Genomic DNA, 22,586 nt, shown 5'->3' on the forward strand with positions numbered 1-22,586 from the left:
GCATGCTCCGAGTAGATTCCGACGTAGCAGTCGCTTTACGGCGATGCATAAATATCGCTGTATTGAAAATGTATCGAAAGATTGAGCTTAAATGTTGTGGGTAGTCTTTATGTTACATCCACAATCGGAAAGGAGCGCGTTTTCGGAGGTGAAATAAAGACCCATCGGCTGCTGTTTGATTTGTAAGAGCCCCCTGAGCAAAGAGCAACAGAAGGAATTAAATGAAATAATTGTGGTTATTTGTTGACAATATATTGAGAGAAATGCAGCTGGACTTTGACGACAACTCCAACTTTTCCGATCGTTCTATTAAATCAGATAGTCATTAGGGACCCAGTTTTTCTGGGAAGAGGGATTTAAAGTCACCTATGTTTCTCTGTGTGTGACAAGGCAGAAAATCCTCACAAGATAAACATTCGAAATGACATTTGAAAAGGAAAAATATATGTGCCATTACATGTTATGCTGTCTAAAGTTCTAAAAAGTCAGTATGTCAATATCAACAATTGTATATGTCATTCTGGGTAATGAGGGTCTAATCGGATTTCCATTACACTTCCATACTTTGTCGAAATGATTCAACAGACACACGAGTAATAAATATGTGGTATTAAATGTAACTTGGTAAACCTGCAGAAACCGCGACGAACATCATAAATCAGGACCATGGGACATTTGCTAAATAAGCCAATGGGCTGTTCCTCTACAGACCTTTTTGAAAACCTGACTGCTTCCCCAACTTTAGGACATGCATACTCCATATTTTGGAACCACAGTTCCCATAATGCTTTGGGAACATAAACAGGAAATTTAATGTTGCTGTGCCATCAACTACTTTCAGCCTATATATACTTGGATTTGTTTAAATAAGCGCCATTAAAAATATGCCGAATTATCTATTGCAGGTTCCTGCAGGTGAAGGATCCATGCATGTACCGAAAACTGTCATTGGATTTGTGTTATATTGAAGAAAACTAAAATACGTGGCGATCCTCGGGCAAGTTCGGGAATTCTAAGGAGCGTCTTTGCTTCTGAGCAGAAATATGGACGTTACTGATTTATGAACCTCAAAGATAATGAGATGTCGTAAAGTTTAAACCCCGCTGACTCCAACACGGTGCTGTTTGGTGTCTGACAGCTGAGAAGTGGGTCAGTCGCAACATTTAGCTCCACCGAGGTGTTTTCCGACTGAAACCTATTGAACCGGACTGTGCGACGACCCCGGCCGACAAGAGCCGTTTAAACATGAGCTATGAGCCCAATAAAAGCTGCCCGCTGTAAGGAACCGGCCAAGGACGGAAGAGCAGACAAAGAAGATTATGTTGTCTTCGATTACTGATGTCCTTGTTTCATTTCCTGCCACTTCAGCATAGAGACAGCGCTGTCGGTTTTCGCCAAACCTCCTCAGACCGTCTGGTCTGAACCGGTTCGGAAAGTGCGCGGTCTCGTGCACACTGCAGACTCCACGCACTGGCCTTTACACGGCGTTGTTCCGCGCGCCCTCGGCGGGCTCCGCCTCCTCCCCCACCCCTCCGTTCCATCCGAACGTTTCTGATAGGTTGCCATGGCGGCGACTCGCCCACACTTTCCGCGTGCTGTTTGGACGAAAGGGGAGTTCGCGCGCGGCGATTGGCTCGCGCTCCTCCAAACGCTTTTATTTTGGGGGCGAGACCAGTTAAACGGCGCACGAGCACGCGCAGAAATGGAGTTGTAAACGAAGCGTGTGCACTTTTCAGCACCAAAACCTCGTGGATAGCAGCCAACCGGGCTCCGGAGGGAAGTCGTCGCGGGTTAGCGCACTTTATTGCGATAAACCGAAGACTTCGCGTGTTGGCGTTCACGGAAAAAAAACTTTATTAGTACTTTTGAGTGGACAGGCAGAAGCTAAAAAGCAGCGCCGCCTCGGCTTTGTCTGCCCCGGAGGGCGCATTTTGTCGTGAGCTGTATCTCTGTTGACAGAGGCAAGTTTGTGCAGCTAAAAAAAAAAAAAACAAAAAACATCTTTTTATTTTCGGCGAATTTTCACGGTCTAGGCTCGTCTAACTACGAAATCCGGAAGGACTAAATGGCTGCAAATGAGGACAAACAAAGGTGATAAAGAAGATTATTCATCCTAGCCGGTTCGGCCCAGACAGCGGTGGAGTCGTGGTCCTGTTTTTAGCCACAGCACAGCCTGCTCGCACCGCTAGCCACCGAGCTCTCCATTGTGTGAGCATCTTCGCTATTCCGCTGCGGCCCGACCCCCGGATCCCGCGCTGCCACCGCACACCTGCCCTCTCCCGCAGCTACAAGTCTGCCTTTTTCTGTAGTAGCGCCTTTTCACCCCCCCCTCACTATCTCCCGCTCTTCACAATGTGTTCTCGGGTTTGGTTCGTGACCGACCGGCGTATCAGCCAGGAATACCCCCAAGTTCAGATCCTCCGGGCACTGAAGGAGCGCTGCGCCGACGAAGATGTTGAATTCCGCTCTTTTCTCATGGATCAAATTGTCCTCACGATCAGCGAGGGGCAGCTGGGTAAGTTCCCCTCCGAGGAGCAGTAAAATGTGCGGGTTAATGGTGTGGTGTAACTTGGGTTATTCGAGATCACACGGTCCACAAAGTCGACGGCAGGCGGGTATTGTTTGGGGACTACACTCCCGTGGAGGGAGGGGAGGGCTAGCCCGATCTGTCTGCTAGCGAGCAAGCCAAGTGTGAGCGCTGCCGTGACCGCCTAACCCACTTTCCAGCCGGAGATGGGTGATGATGCCTGAGTGTGCTCCACTCCCAGCAACCGACGGCACAATTCACCCAAAGCAACAGGGAAAACGGCTCTAATACAACACAAGCTTGGTAATCTGATCGCATTGCGTTTACTGGCACAATGAAGTCGAGCTGTGGTCAAAAATGGAGCTTTTGTTAGAGTCTCGAATGTAAATGTGGGTTTTAACATGTGTGGCTCTGGCAACCCATTTCCTCTGGAGACAGCCCAGAGAGAGGAGTGTAAATTCACTTCACATGTCGAGTTTGAGTTAGATGTGTTATGTATGTAATGGTTAATGATTGAATGTACACCATGTTTAACTGGCATCTATGTTGTATTGCGTTTAAAAAGAAACACATATTGCACTTATGGACCTGCTATTATATGACAAGTTACTAAAATTGCACATTGATGTTCAAATCTGAAATTAGTCAACCCTATGACAACCTTAACCTCATATTAAATGGGATCAGGGTTTCTGTGGTTGTTACCATGTGCTTATCTGTGCTTTGGACTTCAAGTTATATAGACACATCCTAAGTAAGTCTTGTTATCATTCTTGGACAGCTCTGTCCAGGACACAATGTGTTCTGCTTGTTATGATATGACAACATTTCACAGTATTGGCTCCTGAGGCCTTCATTAGGTGATGGCAACAGTTGGGACACTCAACAAACAGATACACATGGAATTCGTCAAGGTAGTGTGAATTGAGGCTGTGTCACCAGATGAGAGGTGTGCAACTCTCAATTAACACGTAAAGGGTGTAGGCTGATGATGGCGGAGGGTGAATATTTTGGGGGAAGATGTGAGATGCGACATATTGCCTAACAGACTACATACTGTTACCTTATGTTGTGACATTGGGGCTACTTTACAGCTCAGTTAGGTTTTATATTCGACACAGACTCTCCAACAGTGATGTGATATATTGGCATTTAAAACACAACATATATTTCCGCCTGTGGCACACCCAAATTCATTTGTCTGTATTTGTGTCATTTTTTGTTACCTTGGTGATATAATCTGACTAAAAAATAGGGCAGGCTGTGGATAACATAATAAACTAAACAAATAAAGGAAGCACCTCATAAAGGTGACTATATTAACCAACCAGTCAGTAAACAGTTGTCTAGACATGCATCTAGAGCAAGGCAGGTAGCATGATCTGTAATCCATGCTGGTCTACAGTTGCACATATGGTAAATGTCCCCTGAGCCTTGGTTTGACATCACAGATTAACAGCGGGCAGACAGACTGGACACCCTGTAGGCTCACTTCACAGAACATTATAGAGTACATGCTCTGTGGCAGAGGTCTTCACATTCACAATGGCCTTCCTTGGATATACTAACATTTATCTAGATATGAATAACTCACCATTCATTTACACTCAGAGCACAGAAACCCTGGAGGCACTTCATTCAGTCAGTCATTCATTAATTCATCTACCATTTATGTGTTTCCGGGTCACGGGGGGTGCTGGAGCCAGTCCCAGCTCACATTAAGCAAGGGCGGGGTACACCCTGGACAGGTCGCCAGTCCATCACAGGGCCAAGACACAGAGACAGACAGAGACAAACAACCACACACAGTCACACTCAGACCGACGGACTATTTAGAATCATCATTTAACCTAAACATGCATGTCTTAGCACGATGGGAGGAAACTGTGGCTACGGCAACAGCGCTAACCACTATGGTGCTGTGCTGCCCCCCTGGGGGCACTTTCTAGTTCAAAATTCAAATAGGAATTGGCAGCCAGACTACATCGTCTTTATTAAAATTACTTTGCAAATGCACGTCCTTTAAAGCTGCTTTATATCTGTATGAGGAATGGCATCCCATATGAAGCACCAGAGGCTACAATTTAAAGCCTTTTTAGGAATGAAGGTAAAAATCGGAGAATACTGCCACATATGCAGTGGCTGAGACAAGATCGTCATGTGTTTGCAATCCTTCTTTGTTTCTATATTTGAAACATAAGCAGTATTTCACCCTCATGTGAACTGTATAACCCACATGGCCACAAAAATCTTGGCTGCGCTGATATTTCAATGAAATGTGTATGAATGTCATGTAATGTTAATCAAGCAAGTTGTTCCAGAAAAGAATTAATAAAACATCCATGTTTAAAGGATGTTGATATTCCAAATGAATACATGGTATTTTAAATTGAGTAAAAATCATATTAACAATGGAAGTGATGGTTAATGGCAGCCTTCCACTCTTAACATTAACGATCAGGACAAAAAGAATGTCCTGTACACATCGTATACGTTTTAGAGAGTAAAATCACAATGCTTAAACTGATAACACTTGAAGAGTTTGCAAAGAATTTTCAAAGGTTTTTCATTGTTTTGTCTCAAGTCAGGTTGAGATCCACATTTCACAATGCAGTTAATGGGTTTAGCAAGTTCTCAGGAGGAGAGACATGCTCATGTACACGCTTATGTTTTAATGACCATTAACGGCCTCTCACATTAGACAGCCAAACCCAGCATTCGGTTCGCTCAAGGCATTTCACATCCCATGACTTGTGTTAGGAGAAGTTTTAGAAAGACACCGGATATGAATTGATGTCACAATCCTTTGTGATGCTTGCACATGCCAGTGGGTACACTTTTACCTCAAAGATGATAAATGCAACGCTCCTGTGTCAGTGACAGGGAAGATGGCACACTGATGCTGGCAATCTTAATTTATCATTAGACATGTGAGTGTGTATCAGCGTTACACATGTTGTCAGAGAACCATAGAAATTGAGACTTGTAGTCATGGACAAATTTCAAATATTTGATAATTAACAGTGTGGCCTTTAACTACAAGCTCTCAAGTCTATAATTTTTGAAATGGTCATGAAAGGGTTTATAGCGAAGTAATGGGTGCTCACAGCAGTATTAAATCCTACAATTCTTGTATATTCACAATTTATGTCAAGAATGTGATATTTATCACACACTAACATTTTATCTGAGGTGTTAAAGAGAGTACAGGCTGTATGGCTGTGCCAGTTTATCTGCCAATTAACCACCAGCTTCATTTGATGGTTGTCGCATGCAGCGGTATGCACACAATGCCTGTCATGCTGGTTAGCTTAGTCAGGAAGATTGGAAGGGGGACACATGTACAGTTCATCTAATCCTGACAACATGAGGGTATGTTGAGGTAAAAAAAATTCCATTGGCTGTGACCATGAGCGGGTCACACCCACGGTAAATTTAGACCACAAAAACCTGTGTTGCTTTTGTTGTACGCCAAATCTGAGCATTTAAATGATGTTCACGTGATGGACAGTGTAGTGCACAGATGAATAGGACCAATTCATCCGGCTGCCTCATTGGTCCCTGTTTGGTTCCCCTGGAGATGTGATGAGCGCCGTGAACAGCGAATACTGTCTGTCAAAAACCATGAGACCACATCCCCCGACACTTCCCACTGTAACACCACTCACTGTGTTCTCAGTGGCTGCACAATCAGAGTAGTGTGAGAGTGTTGAATAGGGCTAGAGAGACAGCAAATCCTCCGGTTTCTGTACTCAGATTGTTGGAGAGAGGAAAAAAAGGAGGAGTGGTTTCACACTCCTCTGTTGTCCCCCTCCCTTCTATCCTTGGTGTTGAGGCTAGAAGACATCCCTGACCTTTACTGTCTGCTGACATTCCCATTCTCTCTCCATTCTACCTGTCTGTACACAGAATGATCCTAAAACAGGTGGTGATCCCACTCAAAGTGAGTGAAAGGTGCACAGTATGCAAGCCTGGTGTGCAGTGCATTCACTGGCACAACAGCCACCTGTCCGTTGTTCTTTTGTACGCAGCAGCCTTCAAGATTCTTGTAACCTCTGGTGATCTCTGGCAGTCGAGCTGTCACTGTTGTACACCTGCAGTAGGTTACGATGGCTGAAATTCAAGTCAGGTGAAGGAGGAGTTCTCTTCTGGTGACAACGTTCCCTTCTGTCTCATTCATATAGCATATGTGCATACCTGCACATTTACACAGACTGTCTTGTCAGCAGGTCTGTTCATCCTGATAAGCTGGTGGGTAATGTTGCTGGCTCAGAATGCTCACACAGTTTCCTCTTCTTATCTGAGAGTGATAAAGTAGCACCAGTCACCAAGAAAATGCTGCCAAAAAGGCTGCTATGGCAAGTGATATGCCATCTGTGTTATAAATATCAAGCCAATACTCCTGTTCTGGTCTATAGATCCAGATATCGGCTTAGAGTGGCTGAAGATGACTTGTGAATATTTCAATCTGCCAGATTTGTATCCTTGTACGAATATTACTGTAGAGCATGACTTCTTTTCACCGTCATACTGCACAATGTTCCCTTTGTCCAGTCTCCATTGTTGCCTATGGCTTGTTCATGGTTTGTTGTATTGAAATGGGTGATCAGAAACCTCTGCAGATGTGTTCAGCCAGCCCTTTGTTCTTAATTAGCTCACATTTGCATGATAAAAGTCATTTCTGACTGAGGCACTGGAAGCTACCGCCAGTTTGACTTTCAGCAAAACAGTAGGCACCAGTCTAAAGAATAGTTGACTTAGTGTACTTAAATACACTAATAAAACTAACATGTTCTTCTTCCTAGTGTGTCACCATGTGTGCTTAAATTCAAGCTATGCAACCCAGGGATTTCAAACATGTCCCCTTACTCCACTGCCCTATATTATGAAAAAGTACCATATAGTGCCAGTATACCACTGCAGGAGAATACTGTATATGGATATGAGCAGCGTGTAAATAATCGTATCAGCATTCAGGGCACAATCCACAATTTGTGGCCTAGCACCACAGGCCTTCTCTGTCTGCTGCTGTAAGTCAGCCAAATCTTAGTCAGAGCGCTGTGACAAGTTGGGAAATGTCCACAAAATGTCTCCACAAGAGCAGTAAACTTTTCCACCAGTAGTTGATGGTTTTAAAAAACTCACCAACCAGTTTCAGTACATTTCCATCTGCTGTAAATTTGGCTTTCTGCATGGATGAATGAAGTATAAAGTCCTCTGTTTGTTTTAAAAAATTCTGTCTGTCTGATAAACATTTCTCTCTAATTGTGTTTCTTCTCTTTTCCACCTTCCCCTCCCCCCAGGTCTGCGAGTGGAGCAGGAATTAGTGACATCTTATCCACAGGTGGTGGTGGTGCGGGTGCCCACACCCTGGGTGCAGTCAGATAGTGACATCACTGTGCTGCGCCACCTGGAGAAGATAGGCTGTCGGCTGATTAACCGGCCCCAAGCTATACTCAACTGTGTCAACAAGTTTTGGACCTTTCAGGAGCTGGCGGGGCATGGGGTACCTCTTCCTGATACTTTCTCCTACGGTAAATCAGTTTATCTTTTGGCAACACCGTAAGAGTGTAATCAGCAATTCTGACAATGAACGGGTAATATATCTGACCTTGGAACATATATTCATAATCTACAGTCAAATTAATATTGGTGTACAACACCAGCACAGCATTTGACGCGTCAATCACATTAGTTGCATCACAGGCTTTAGTCCTCTTGTGCCTGTATAACGCAGATTTATAAGCCATTAGTCAGACGGTCCCTATTCCACTGCAATTACTCAAACAGCTGACAGAAATTTACATACCTGCTAAAATCCTCTTAATTTTCCACAAACCACTTTAGATTTTTATAATTTCTCCATCATCATCACTTTTTTTTGTGCACTGTTGAGAAAAGCAGGAGAAGTGGAGAGCCTGCAGTCCAACATAAGACAACTGTTTATTTGTTGCAGTTTGTTGATTCATAAGGCAAGACAATAGCAGACAAGCATCACCAGATATTTTCCTCTTTCTGTTTTGCAAAAAAATCCACAGTGCTCGGGTGTTTGTGAGAGCAGAAAGGGAAGGATACAGACAGCGAGAGAAAGAAAGGGGGGGGGTGTTTGGCCTACATTCCATTCGTCTCTCTGCACAGTAGGCCAGGCAATGCATGCAGAGCGGCTGGAGAGCTTATGTAACACCCCACCCCCTCAACACCCCACCCCATGCCCCCTCATGATTTTTCAAAATAAAAAAAAAAATGCCATGGCCTCCCTGCCGTTCACCAACGCGGCAGTTAATGACGTGTTCAGACCCACATTTGAGCCTCTCTCACCTCCCCTGCTCACTCTGTTTTAGCCCCATCTCACTGAAAACACATGTGGATGAATGCATCTGGAAAAAGCCATGTGACATGGTAGTTCACATCTGTTCCCTTGACTCAATGCCACACAAGACCAGACATCCAAGCAGAGACAGAGAGAGAGAGAGAGAAGGAAGTGGAGATGGAGAAAGGGAGAGAAAAAGTTATTGCCTCCATTTTTCAATGTTTTTTTCAATATTATTCAATGGCCTTACCATTAATGAAAAAAAGCTGAAGCACATCTGTTACTACACACTGCTGTTATGCATCAGTGTCAGATATGGTCAGCTGCTTCACATTAATGCATTCTTCAGCAACCGCTCTGTTCAAATTTCATGAATAAACCAATAAAATAAAAATTAGCAAAGGCAAGCAAATCCAAGTCACTCCTGTTGCCACAGGCAACAGTATCACCTCCTCTCACCTGCGACAACACTGTGTGATTGGCTGTTGGCAGTAGCATTAAAGCATGAGCACGTTTTTTTTGTATACTTACATCTCTGCGTGGGTGCATGTTTGTGTGTGTGTGTGCTTTGTTTTTGTTCACATGGGCATTTTCCAGGAGGCCACGACAACTTCCGTAAGATGATTGACGAGGCAGAGCCACTAGGCTATCCAGTGGTGGTGAAGAATGCACGTGGCCACAGAGGTAAGATCATTAGTCTGTTTCTTGTAACAACCACAACTCAACAATCTGTACACTTCAGGCTCAAAATGTTAACTCAGTCCACACTGTTAAATGGTTGAACCTGAGGTGGGACAATAAATAGAAGGCTGAAATGCTTAGAGAATATCTGCTGGGTAAGCATTTTTGCATCTAGTTTACAAATGGCCCAAATGTCCTTGTTTTACCTCAATTCACACGGCTGTTGTGTGGGAAGTTTGAGTCTTGCCATTGATTTTGTGCTTCATAGAGATCAGCCCCAGTGTCTGCTGACCCATTAGCCCATTGCTATTCATAGTTATTGACACTCAACTCGCTCTACCATTGTGTGAGACATAACAATGGATCTTGGCTAGCTTTGGCTGCCTTCAGGGTGCTTTGTTAGGGAAAACGGCCGTTCCTCAACCACTGACTTGACCCTCTTTATGGAGTTTGGTGTCTCAAGAATTGCGTTGTTTCCATCTGTGGTTGATTGTTGACATTGGCTAAAGTCCAGCTTGCCTTCTCTCTCATGAGCAAATATAAATGCTTGCTTATAAACTTTAAATGGCTGTTTGAAGTTCTTGGTATTAACAGGTACTCACTATGTCCAGAATTTTAAATTTCATGTCCTCTCCCTGCCCAGGTAGGATGTGAAATGTCATTCACAAAGTTGTGTATGCCTTTGGGAGAACATTATCATCATCTGTACTTAACTGGCTTATGTACACGTTTCACCGAGTCACAGGACCATCAATCCTTGTTTGTGATTAGTAAAGTGTTACCTCATGCCTGCCACTGTTCTTCACATCTTCATGATGTTACCAAGGGATTGTCTTGTCATCTGGTACGAATTGTTAGTCACACACACAACGTGCACGTACACACACAGGGACCACATGATTTTCCTTTTTGATGGAACAAGGGTCAGAGGGCTTGACAACCAGGAGACAGAGCCAAGCGGTGCTAATTAAAACAGACATCTTCTATCCTCTGTGAGAAGCAGTTCTGTAGCTGCTAAGAGTTGTGTCCTATCCATTATATGAGGAACAGGATCTAGTGTGAGACTGTGTCAGCAAAAGCAGCTACTTGTCAGGAAAGTAATCCAACATCCACTGTTATAAGGCAAATGTCGGACAGTGAAAACGCTTTCTCCCGACAGCCTGAAAACAGTCATCTTTTCCTCTTCACTTAATCTCATATCTGCCTCCCTCTCCTAGGCAAGGCTGTGTTCCTGGCACGGGACAAACACCACCTGACAGACCTGTGCCACTTGATTCGCCATGATACCCCCTACCTGTTTCAGGAATATGTCAAGGAGTCTCATGGCCGTGACGTGCGGGTGGTGCTGGTGGGCGGCCGTGTCATCGGCTCCATGCTACGCTGCTCTACTGATGGTCGCATGCAGAGCAACTGCTCCCTAGGTAGGTAGATGCCCAAGAGTCATTTATAATAGTAAATTACATCACACAAATTAGACAACTGAACTTTACTCTCCTTTTAGCATGGTTGCTTTTAGTGATCTCTCTTTGGAGGATAAACTTTCTCATATGTTTTTTGTCATGTGGTTAAATAGCCCCACTGTTATTATTGAAATCAGGAAACGGGGGGATTCCTTTCCATTTTCTCTGCTCTTTCCACCAATGGACTGAAGTGTCTATTTATTATCATAATAGAAATAGATATGCATTCATAATTAAGAAATACCTTTGGAAAAAAAAAAAAGGCCCCATCTGTTCTACAAGCCGGTTTTGGTGGACAGGTCCAAATCAACAAACTTGCCCTGACTCTAACCTCGATTCACGCTGTGACATATTTAGGACGTCAGTCAGCAGCTTATTCTGCATTTATATAACAAATCATGTTGACACTTTTACAGACTAGTTGATCTCCTTTGGTATGCCAAAGGCTGTATTGTAGTTATTATTTCCATTTTAATTTCTTCCCCCTTTGAGTGATAGAAAATGTATTATAGCTGCCAGATCTGGGTTAATGTAGCTAGATCTCGTGTGTAGGTATTAACCAGTCTCTGTTTCGATTGTTAGGTGGTGTCGGTATGATGTGCCCACTGAGCGAGCAGGGCAAGCAGCTGGCCATAGAGGTGTCTAACATCCTGGGCATGGATGTGTGTGGCATTGACCTCCTACAGCTTAATGATGGCTCCTTTGTGGTCTGCGAGGCCAACGCCAATGTAGGTTTCATTGCTTTCGACCAGGCCTGTGGCATGGATGTGGCCGGCATTGTTGCCGACTACGCCCTGTCAATGCTCCCCAGCCGCCTCACTCGGAAAATGTCACTGCTGTCTGTCGTGTCGAGCACCAGCGAGACGAGCAGTGAGCCTGAGGTATGCCCAGTGTCCACGGGTGGCGGCTCACTACCTGAGGCCGTCTGCAACATGAGTGTGGGCTCCACTTCCAGTGAGAGTGACCCAGAGCTAGCTGAACCCTCGCAGTCCTCGCCCGGCAGTCCACAGCCTCCACCCTGCCCGGACTCCCTGATCCAGCCTACAACTTTAAAACTCTCCTTGCCAATGAGATCAAGTTATTGACTGAGTGAGACTCAAGCAGCTTCATGCACACACAAACACCACATTTAAAACACATACACATACATACATATACACACACACACACACACACACACACACCTGTTCACATGGCAACATATATTCCTTTAAAAAAAAACATATCAATCCAAAAATGATAAAATCATATGGCGTTAGACAAAATTAGCAGAGAAAAAAAAACCACAGTGTCACAACCACAAAAATGCAAACACCAAGACATTAGCCTTCTCCTGCTAACTCCTAAAAACACACTAACAAAAAACAAAGATCTGAGGCTGCTCCCCTGAACCTCCTTTCTTAGCACCTCTACTCTCAACCTGCAAACCCCACAGATCAACCTTATCTTGCCCTGCAGCATGGTGGCGAGAGTGGGAAATAGTCTACCAGAACTGACAAATTCTTCCTCTAGTTTCTGTTTTACAAAAGAGTAAGGGTGAAGGTTTTTGGGTGTGGGATTTCCATAAAGGCACATAACTGCCACATTTTTAACCTGAGAATACAGTTACATTATCGAAAGAAGAATCTATGTTGACTTAAACAAGGGTTTTGTGCTGAGACTGTAGTCAGGTTTGGTGGATTGGAGGCAAAATAAAGTTGTTGTTTTTTTTTTTTTTTTTGTTGTTGTTGTTGTTGTTGTTGTTTTTTTTTTAAGTAATTAGCGCTTTGGGAGAATTAAAACATCCTCATGTTTGGCACATTACACTGTCAGTTCCAATGTAGCAACATTGTGCTCCGGTCAAGGACACACAACAGGATGGGGTCCATCCTTCAGAAATGTAATGCTGGTCTTAATTCATATTAGTGGAAATGAGCAGTGAGTTCAATCTTGTCACATCTCATACGTTCCAGCTAACCAAAAACAGAATGTATACACAGTGTTTTATTTCTTTTGTTTTACTAGGTTAACACAAATAATTCAGTTCATACAATCCCAGTTTGTAATTAATATGTGACTTGAGCTGCTACATTGACAGTGAATTTGAGGCATTTGATGTGTTGTGCAGATGATTTCCGTAGCTCCATAAAATCATCATGGGTGCATATATGCTGAACGAATTCATTCTCTGTTCACTATGAATGGAGCAGGCTAATGTCTATATTAAAAAAGTAAGCAAAACTGCCCTACCCTGTTAAAGGTGCTAGAGAACACACAGTAGTTCTGGTCAAGAGCTACAACCTGGAATATAACTTTCATTGAGTAATTAATTTTACATTCATAGAACACTTGCTTGATTAGCCTTACCAGCAGCACCAGTTTGCTGCTTTTGAAAATTCATTCATTTCATTTTGCCAAGCACTTTATATGACACAGTATGACATGATAAACAGGTGCATTTTTGCTCTCATGCAAATGACATATTGTCAACAAGAGAGTGTGAAACCTGCATCTAGATCTGCAAGCAAAATATACCTCAAAACTTCTCACTGCCATAGAAAGACAGAGATATTCAAACATACAGTACATATCAGCCAGGATCCTTGTGGCCCCTGATTTACCAGCTGTTTCCTCTCTTTATGTCTAGGAATTGAAAAGGTAGTTGTGTATTATTTTTCTATTTCTTTTTTAGCTTTTTGTAAATATATAGGTAGTGATTATAACTCCAGTGCATATTGGTATCCAGCTGATGAAAGTGAAAAAGCTGAAACAACTGCCTACATTGACATTTGCATAAGCTATTGTGGACAAACCTGTTTGAAGGGACCTGGAACATTGAAAGGTTGAAATTGAAATTTGGTGCTAACATTTCCGGATTTGGTTATATGTGATTTCTAAGTCATGATTTTTGTAGATTTTAGTTTTATTGTTTTTTGCTTTGTTTTATGTTTAGTTTAGTTATTTTTTTATAAATAGATGTAACCCCCCCAAAAAATTGTTTGGCAAGATGCATAAAAAAAGGAAATTATATTTTTGCAGTCTCCTTGAATAGAATTTCTTTCCTTTGAAAAGACAGTAAAACAGGGATTAAACAGAGTTTACTGCCTGTGGTTTTCTGTTTCTCTTGATTTACCTCCTTCTGAAATAGCTATCAACACCAAGGGTCTTCTGGGTTAACTGCTGTTCATTGAGAATAATTTAGACATCTGATCAAAAGCACACTGTAGTGACATCCATCTTTTTAGGCTTGTAACCCATTTTGTTGAACACAACTCAGGGAAGCAGCCTTGATCTCACCCCTGACCCCAAAAGGCACTACATATCCATCCAAGCATACTCCTGAAACAACACAACATATATGTACAGGCAGACAAAAAGACATAAACAAGAATGAAAAAAAGTTTGTAAACTACAGTATAAGACAATGTGGTGTAGCTATACCATGGTTAACATGCACTTTTTTTCCTTGCTTGTTTTATAATGTTCCTTGTTTTTTTCCTAATTTATGGTATTCTTAAAGAAAAAAAGTGGTTTGTGTGCACTAATATTGTCTCAATAAAGTGAAACCGCTGTGAAGCGTGATTTTATTTTCCTTTTTTGTGGGCCAATTTACTAACTGAATCGAAAAAGGGGCCTGCTTGAAGGTGCCAAATCGAAACCCACCAGAAAATAGGAAAGGTAGCTTTAAAAAAAATAATCATCAAAGTATCTGACAAACAAAACTGTGAAATCAGCTAATGCTCACTCTCCTGATGTGTGACGCTAAGTGTGCTTGATCATAAAGCCACATCCCAATATAAAAGCCTACATGGGTAAACTGTCCCCTGTTGTTGTTGTCCCCTATTTTTTAAGTCTTCGTCTTTTTATTGAAGCCTGTAACAATCCACCCTGTGTACATAAATGTAAATCAAAGATCTCATATCCTTTCAAGACATAAAAATTCCAGCCATAAGAACATGTGAACTGTCCACTGCTCCCTTACAGCCCCTGTTATTCAATTATTCAGTGTAGTAGTAATATTATCAATTTGTTGGCACAGCACACCTAAGCCATTGATGGTTTAACTGTGCCCGAACAACTTTCAAAATGCCTTTTCTGTCTGGATTCTTTGGGAGCTTTGACTTCAGGATCATAGTTGAGTCAATCTCTCCCAGGTCAGACAGGATGTTTTCTGCTCAGTTCATATAGATCAATGGCCATGATGAAGTGGATACAAGCAAACGGGTACCACATGCTAGTGACACAGGATACCACGTGATGTGGGTGTCGAAATGATTAAATTACAGAGACTGTATTGGCATGTATGGTGCTCAGCCAGCCTGGAATAAACATGTAAGGACCTCTGGACTAGTCACTGTGTAAAGCAAACAACAGAGCACAAGGGTGCTATTTCATTTCAAACTGCTGCTAATGTATATTTGGCTCAAAAATGAAAAAGGGAATATGAGGAAATCCAAGTGTTTCCATATTTTGCTGCCTCTCAACACATAAAAATGAATCTGAATGCCAAAAATAAGCATTTTGTTGTATAATTTAGTACTAATAAGACTAGTAGATGAGATGATTTAAAAGTGATTCTTTGTTTTGATATAAAAAATAAATGTTTCAGAATTGTATATAATATATAGGAATTCACAGCAATCATCAGGTACATTTTATGTCAGTGTGTTTTAAATCAAACCTGAGGTTTGCTTTTTGGTTTACACTATACTTTGTGGAGGAGGAAATCCCAATGTTTATGTTTCAGTGAAATAATGCAGCTCTCTGTTGATGACATATAGACATTTGAGATGATATCTTTAATTAAATCTGAATATGGTGATTTGATGAAGAGGTTCTGAATGGCTAGGTCAAAGACAAGTAAAATTATTTTGCATAAAGTCTCAGCAAATTCCATCACCATTATTCTCTTCTGTATCATTCTGGCAGTGTTAAAGCATGGATCCCTAAATCATGTAATTCGCAAATGTGCAAAATGATGTAAATATATCCCTCTTTTTTTAGAGTAAAATAAAGATGAGTCATAATTCAAAACCAATGAAAATGTGCCTTCTCTTTTTACTGCTTTTCAATGTCAAATGTATGTGTGTGTGTGTGTGTGTTTGATGGAGCACTTTGCCAAGCAGAGGAGAGGTAGGGAAGGTACGGTGACTAGTTCGGACCATGTTGTGGGTCAGTCTGCAGACTCCGCACCAGCTGCAGAAGGCCTTGGATGGGCTCTGTCAGGTCATGGTTTGGTATCAGCTGGCTGGCTTGCAGGGCTGTGCTGCCAAATCCCAATGCCTAGCTCATAAACACAAATGGGAACACAGCAGCTGCTGTTGTTAGACTCTGCAGGGAGAGTTAATCTGATTTATATAATATTCACAAAAAAATCTATAAAATTAAACATAATCTTATACATATCACTAAGAACTGGATTAATCCCATGCACTGTTGATAACAGAAAACAAGGATATAAAGGCATTACTTGATACTGTTGACAAAACCATGAATCCAAGGTGGAAACATGCCAATCACATGGATTTCATTAATGTTTCCAGTGGCACAGATGGAATTCCTGTCGTTTTATGTCGGTTTTACAAACAGGCGGGACTATGCAAGTGCGTTGCAGAATTGTTTGTGTTTGCTGCTTTACCTTCCTGGTGTCTGACCCTCTAAGCCACAGTCTGTTCTATCTAACATTTCCTCTGTCATTTTAGTAGCACCCTGAATCCCACTAATAATAACAAGACATAATGATTATAACTGTATACAGATGTATTCTGCAAACTAGAATGGAGTAATAACATGGGCAAAATGAGGACCAGAATTGCAAACCCATTCTGGACTGAACCCAGAATGAACATCACATGCAAAGGCAAGTGGTCATTATAATGGCAAGCTTAGGTGTTTTTGTTGTTGTTTTTTTATACTTAAATAAATATAAAGCGCAAGAGATATTTGGACAGAGCAAGACCTGTGGCCAGGTGGTACATTGTGCTGATTCTACTTAGACCTGTATGTGAAGATTAAAGATTAAAGATTAAAGTCTTCAGTCGGTCAGAGTGACCTTCAGACTTGTTAGCTTCGGCATCATCCAGGCATGGGGGCCCCTTGACCATCTTCCGACAGCTGAAATTATGCTACTCAAAGTGGGTAATCAACAACAAGGGGAAAGTGCTCAGTACAAGGGCCACATGGCAGACTATTCTGAGCTGAATGGCATCATCTTACTCAAGAAAAACTTGTCTATTTTCAGATTTTTTCACTACTTTTGGAACTTGGGGTAGCTGTTCATACAATAAAAAAAAAAAAAAAACAGACTATATAACTATCCCCACCCTAACAAGCCACAAAACCACCAGATAAAAACATGACTGTGAAACAATCGAACTCATAAACTGACTGCAGTGTTGTATTTGTGTTATTGTCTGCTGTTGTGCCTATTTATGTGTTTACAGTTTGTTTGGATGAGGCAGCTTGAGTTAAGCCATAACTACATCAACCTTTTTACTCCTCCACAAGGTTTTTGGTCTATGATGATCACTTCTAATGCACAGAACTTCCTAAACATTCATTTACTACATTACAACTACCCTAGTCTTTCACCTGCTAAAAGACACATTATATGTCTTATTCCTCCCATGTCAAAAGAGGGGTAGTTTGCAAACACAAAGCCTCTGGCCACATTACAAAGACATTGGAAACCTTTTGAAACTCTCAGTGTCGAGACAGTCACATCAGCTCCCACTAAATCCCCTCTCCTCTTTACAGCTTTACCAATTAGAAATAATCCTACGAAGAGATGACACTCAAAAGGAAGTGCATGTGGAGGAAATAGGGAACTGTGTCACTGTGTCAAACTGAATCGTTAATGCCATGTGACCTCGTCAGGCGGTTCACCTTTAAGAAGTCTCTTCCCAGAAACCACAGCATGGCCAGACAGTGGGCCACTGACGCAATCTGAGCAGAGTCTTTCCTCGAGTTACTCTGTTCAAACTCCAACATGGTTCTTAACATCTCATCCAGTTCAACTTGCTGGGCTTTGTCTGATGAAAAAGGAGACAGACAACAATGAAAATGTGTGTTACTCTGGACATGCGTACACTATACACTAAACCAGTTTTTAAAGATTTATGTGTTTAATACACACAACTTTAAACATATTGGATGAGCTAGGTTTGTCAAGGTCATTACAATTTTCATGAAATTGAACTATGTATATTTTGTGTAAGCATATTTCCCTTCTGGCCTTATTTATCCCCAAGTTGACTTCTGAAAGCGTAGGACCTTGAAGTGCAGCTAACAGGCTTAGCATCATATGTAGGGCAACAGCTGTGATATAAGATAGTGGTGCAGATGCTGCTCAGCCATAGTTGTGTCACTAGTGGTCTCTAGTCAGTCCTAAGGATAGTGGTGTAAATCTGAGGTTAGCTTTCGGATTGCACGGCAAGACAGCTCAGCTAAATATAGCAGTGTGTTGACCTTATTTTTTCACAGATACTCCAATGGAGGCATGCAATTTCGCAGGTGGATTAGTAATGTCATCCTCTGACTCTGCGTTGTGTGTAAATGGAATAAAAGAAGTGGAGACATTGAGGAAATGGGTGCTTGTATATTGTTTTACATATAGATTGATATGACATTTATATTGCACATATATGATGTGACAGGATATACCAACAGAGGGTTTCCATATGTCCAGAGTTTGAACATTTTCCATGTCGGTCTTGAGGAGTTTGGTCAGATGGCAATGCCAAATATGTGCCACCTACAATAAAACAAAAGAAGATGAAAAAAAAGATGAAGAATAAGACCTGTCAATTTGGTAACAGAAGCAATTACCAGTTACATCTTAACTACTTTTAACTAATTTTACCTCAGAATACAAAGAGCGGGCAATAGGCATCTTCCCCTGTTTGGCAAACACATTTGCCATGAGAAAGTAGCCACCACAGGTGACTGTGCTTTGTGGACCATATTCTTCACTGGCATAGTATATCTGAAAACACCCAAGACCTTGACTTAATTCACAATGTATGCATATGTACTGCAGCGATTAATTGGGTTTGGGATGAGTGCACATAACAGGTGAGGAACATTGTGTAAGACTGTACATTCTAAGTGATGAGCATTGCACACCAGACACCCTTTATCTCAGTCATGTTTTTTAAATTTAAAATTGACATCTTGTGAGTCAAATCCATTAATTTTCTCCTTAAAACATCTTCGGAAATACAGAAAAATTATACTAGATGTACTTAAACCCTTTTGTAAGATACAGACATCATTTGCAAAGTCAAGTAGAGCTTCTTCAAGGTTTCCAGTCAGTGTGTGTAGGCGGCCTAAGCTCCTGTGAAGCCGATGGTGGACAGCATGACTACATTCTGGGCTCTTCAACACTGTGCACTGAGCCTGGGACAGGAGGTCCGTGACCAGGCTGAGATTACCCAAAGCTGCAAAATACAAACACACTCATTAATATACATATATGTATACAGACACACAGCTATGCAGCTATGCATTCTGCTCCTAAAGTAGGTAAGATGAGAAGCCATTTTGTGCTCCTTTCTCACCAAAGTTTGCCTCTGCCAGCAGCAAGTAGGGAGGGACCAGTTGAATTGTACTGGGACCGTGGACATCTATGGAGCAACGCAGGCAGAACTGGGCGGCAGAAAGAGCCTCCTGGTGTCTTCCCTCAGATAACTTGCTTTGAGCCGCTAATCTGCAAATGTCAATCAGCTCTGCCTGAGCAAGGAAGGAAACCCAGAGTATATGGCAGGTTATGGCAGGTACAAATGACAGCAACTGAGATCAATCACCAAAATATAGCTTTATCTTCTCTATTACTATTGTCACATTCATTTATTAAAGATGGAATTGGTTCTGGTAGCACTGCCATGTCTAGACTAGCAATTGAAATGCTTGCCCCTGTTGAGAACCTTGGATGAAGTATTAAAGAATCTATTTTTTATTTTTGAACTCGAAATAAAATTTTGTTAGCCATTTCAATGGAAAAGATTAAGCATGTTTTTTGTGAAGCTTCCAGCATTCAAGTCAGTCACAGTATCTACCAAACTCCTCATGCAAATAAAAAAGGGAAAAGGGATTGGGGGCTTGCACCGAGACTATAAAGGTGTTTAACTCTGAAATGAAATCTCCTCTCTCTCTTTCCTCCTTGTCCACTAAAACACTACCTCCATCCAGTCTAAATAAACAATGTTTATTCAACATTTTTATTCAGCTTGCAAGATGAGTGAAGTGATATCAGCGATGAATGAGTGTATTTGCCATGTGAAATCAATAGCGTTACTGTTGCCAGAAGGTGCAGCTTACAAAATTAGTTTGATTTTATTCTTATTTAAATCAGAAGGTTATTTATTGTTTGCTCCAGATCTGGATTTGGCATGTTCAATCATAGTAAATCCAGAAAGCTAAAATTCTGAGGTGTCTAAATGGTTAAGACATACAACTGTAATATCCACAGTTCACTCTTGTTGCATGCTGTACCCTTGTTTTAAAATTCTCAGATAAAGACAAATGCTTAAAAACAATCTAAAAAAATATTCATTATCTACCTGAAATCTAAACACAAGGTGATTTTCAAAGAAATTATAAATCACAGGCAGAGTTTTGAGAAGAACATGGCATAGAGATAAAGTTTTCAGAATTAATGAATGAAGGCTACACCCTACTGCTACTCTACAGCCCCCCAAACATGGTAATGGAGATGCACATATCCTCACCTTTTTAAGCAGTATTTCCATGCGACCAGCCTTTTGGAGACTAAGGAGTGTTGGGGTGCGAATGGGAATTAGCAACTTGCATATTTTCTCATGGATTCCCATCCAATCAGCCTGCTGGTGCACTGCATCACTGAGGAATTTGAAGACAGAGTTCAAATATGAAATCGAAAAAAAGAAAAAGAAAGAAAGACAGAAACTTAGACCTGACTTTCTCTCCCTTTAGTCCCATTAAGTTCATAGTCATCATCAGTCATGATAGCCTCTTTAGTGAATCTCCCCTCTGGACAAAGTGTAAATCATGCTGGCTCAGGAATCGAAGTGTTAACCAAGGGTCAGTTTTTTAAAGCCAATATCTTGACTTTTTCATCATCTATGTAACTTGTACTTTTAGTCTAGAACAGGAGCCTCTGTTAACATTCACAAAGTTTCTATTTCATTCAGGAAATATCATCTGAGTGCACAGAGGTCGTACTAAATTGTATGCCATTACATAACTGGTCTGTAATTTTGTTGAACTGGCTCTCCTCTTCTGCACACTTTGGTGAAAACAGCCTTGGTTTTTCTTGCCTTTTTTTCCCTCCACTCAGGAACATGTGTGCGCGCTATTTGTGTTTTTGGCCTGAAACAAGCAAGGCGAGCATGCTATGATCTGGCCACGTCACATCAACAGTAGCACATACCCTTTGGCTGTGTTTGGACAAATCAAGGCATCCTCTCAGAATACAGCACACTGCTCTTCATTGACTTTGCTGAGATTTATTTGCATAATACTCCTCATCTGCTTAACAAAAACAAAGGCTTAGATACTACTCTGGCAGGAACCTGATCATATGTTGTGGCCTATTAGACTTTGAGTCCCTCTAATAATGTGATAGCTTTACACTCTTATTTTAAAGGGCTCCAAAGAAAAGGTTTGAAGAAAAGCTACTTTGCACTACTATATAAGTTCAAGTTGGACTTAAAGGAATCGTTGTATCCCCTCAAATGTCTGGGAACAGCTGATATGCACTTAAAAACAAACATCTAATTCATTAAGTGTACTTTCCTTGCATAACGGCTTAGAAGGAAGCAATTCGTGTCTGAAGGGCCCTTTAAGAGACTGGGTGTAGCGGCCCATCCTTTTACAGATATCCCCAAAGGGCCGGATGTCACCACATGCTCCTGCCAACCAGGACTCCGGCGGGCACAGCGTCGCGATGTTTGGCCGAGTCTGTGGAGATCAGGAAGCCACGTCAAAAGCAACGCTGGCTGCCCAAAACAAAGGCTCGATCTCACCGGGTCAAATAAAGAGGGAGCCGCTGGCAAAAAACAATTCCGTCACCAGAGCAAATAATAGTCTCTGCGGTGATTTCATTTCCAGCTGTTCCTCTCCCTCCTCTCAACACAGCGGCCTTCGTGTCGACGTGTGCTGGTTTTTATCCGCTGTGAAACGCCCTGGCTAACACCGACACCTAGCGTCCGAACAGGAGACACGTTTTCACCGACTTCTCACTGAACACATGTACAACGCTTTGACGAACGGATGGACCTATGGGCTCTATAACACTGAGTTAGCAAAATAGGTTGCTGGGGAGAAAAAAAAAAAAACACTTAGCCCATAGCAGCAGCGATGAAGCAGCTAGCCGAGCTAACTCCATCTTACCAATAAAAGGTGACCCGGCAGCTGTCGCACTGTAAGTGCGCCGGTCTTTGGCAAAGTTCACACAACTTTTCAGCTCCTCTGGGGAAGGCAAGAGGAATTATCTTAGATGTCGACCCATACACTCGAGGTTCAGTATCCATTGTTCCGAGGAAACGCAGTTAAATTTGAATAAACACACGCATAATATTGGTGGAGGACTCCGATACTAGCCGTAGTTTAGCAGAAAGTTTGCGGTTGCTATGGCAACAATCTAGGTACT

General features: G+C 41.9%; 2 protein-coding genes across 3 annotated transcripts; one reads left to right on the plus strand and one right to left on the minus strand.

Moving 5' to 3' along the window:
- The first annotated feature begins 1,716 nt into the window (after positions 1-1,716).
- rimkla (ribosomal modification protein rimK-like family member A) lies at positions 1,717-15,989 on the plus strand. 2 transcript variants are annotated; one of them, XM_029506897.1, is made up of 5 exons: positions 1,717-2,515; positions 7,831-8,061; positions 9,435-9,521; positions 10,736-10,939; positions 11,561-15,989. In XM_029506897.1, the coding sequence occupies exons 1-5, from the start codon at positions 2,353-2,355 to the stop codon at positions 12,061-12,063; spliced, it is 1,188 nt and encodes a 395-aa protein (XP_029362757.1). In that variant the 5' UTR covers positions 1,717-2,352; the 3' UTR covers positions 12,064-15,989. The 2 variants fall into 2 exon arrangements, with proteins under 2 accessions (XP_029362757.1, XP_029362758.1); XM_029506898.1 differs by lacking the exon at positions 9,435-9,521.
- zmynd12 (zinc finger, MYND-type containing 12) lies at positions 12,977-22,051 on the minus strand. Its single transcript, XM_029506899.1, has 7 exons — positions 20,686-22,051; positions 19,516-19,687; positions 19,226-19,395; positions 18,819-18,941; positions 18,620-18,710; positions 17,843-17,988; positions 12,977-16,240 (listed from the first exon to the last, which is right to left on the minus strand). Exons 1-7 carry the CDS (start codon positions 20,785-20,787, stop codon positions 16,109-16,111), a joined length of 936 nt encoding a protein of 311 aa, XP_029362759.1. The 5' UTR covers positions 20,788-22,051; the 3' UTR covers positions 12,977-16,108.
- Positions 22,052-22,586: the final 535 nt, after the last annotated feature.

Source organism: Echeneis naucrates, chromosome 7, assembly GCF_900963305.1.
Source record: "Echeneis naucrates chromosome 7, fEcheNa1.1, whole genome shotgun sequence".
Classification (NCBI taxonomy): Eukaryota; Metazoa; Chordata; class Actinopteri; order Carangiformes; family Echeneidae; genus Echeneis; species Echeneis naucrates.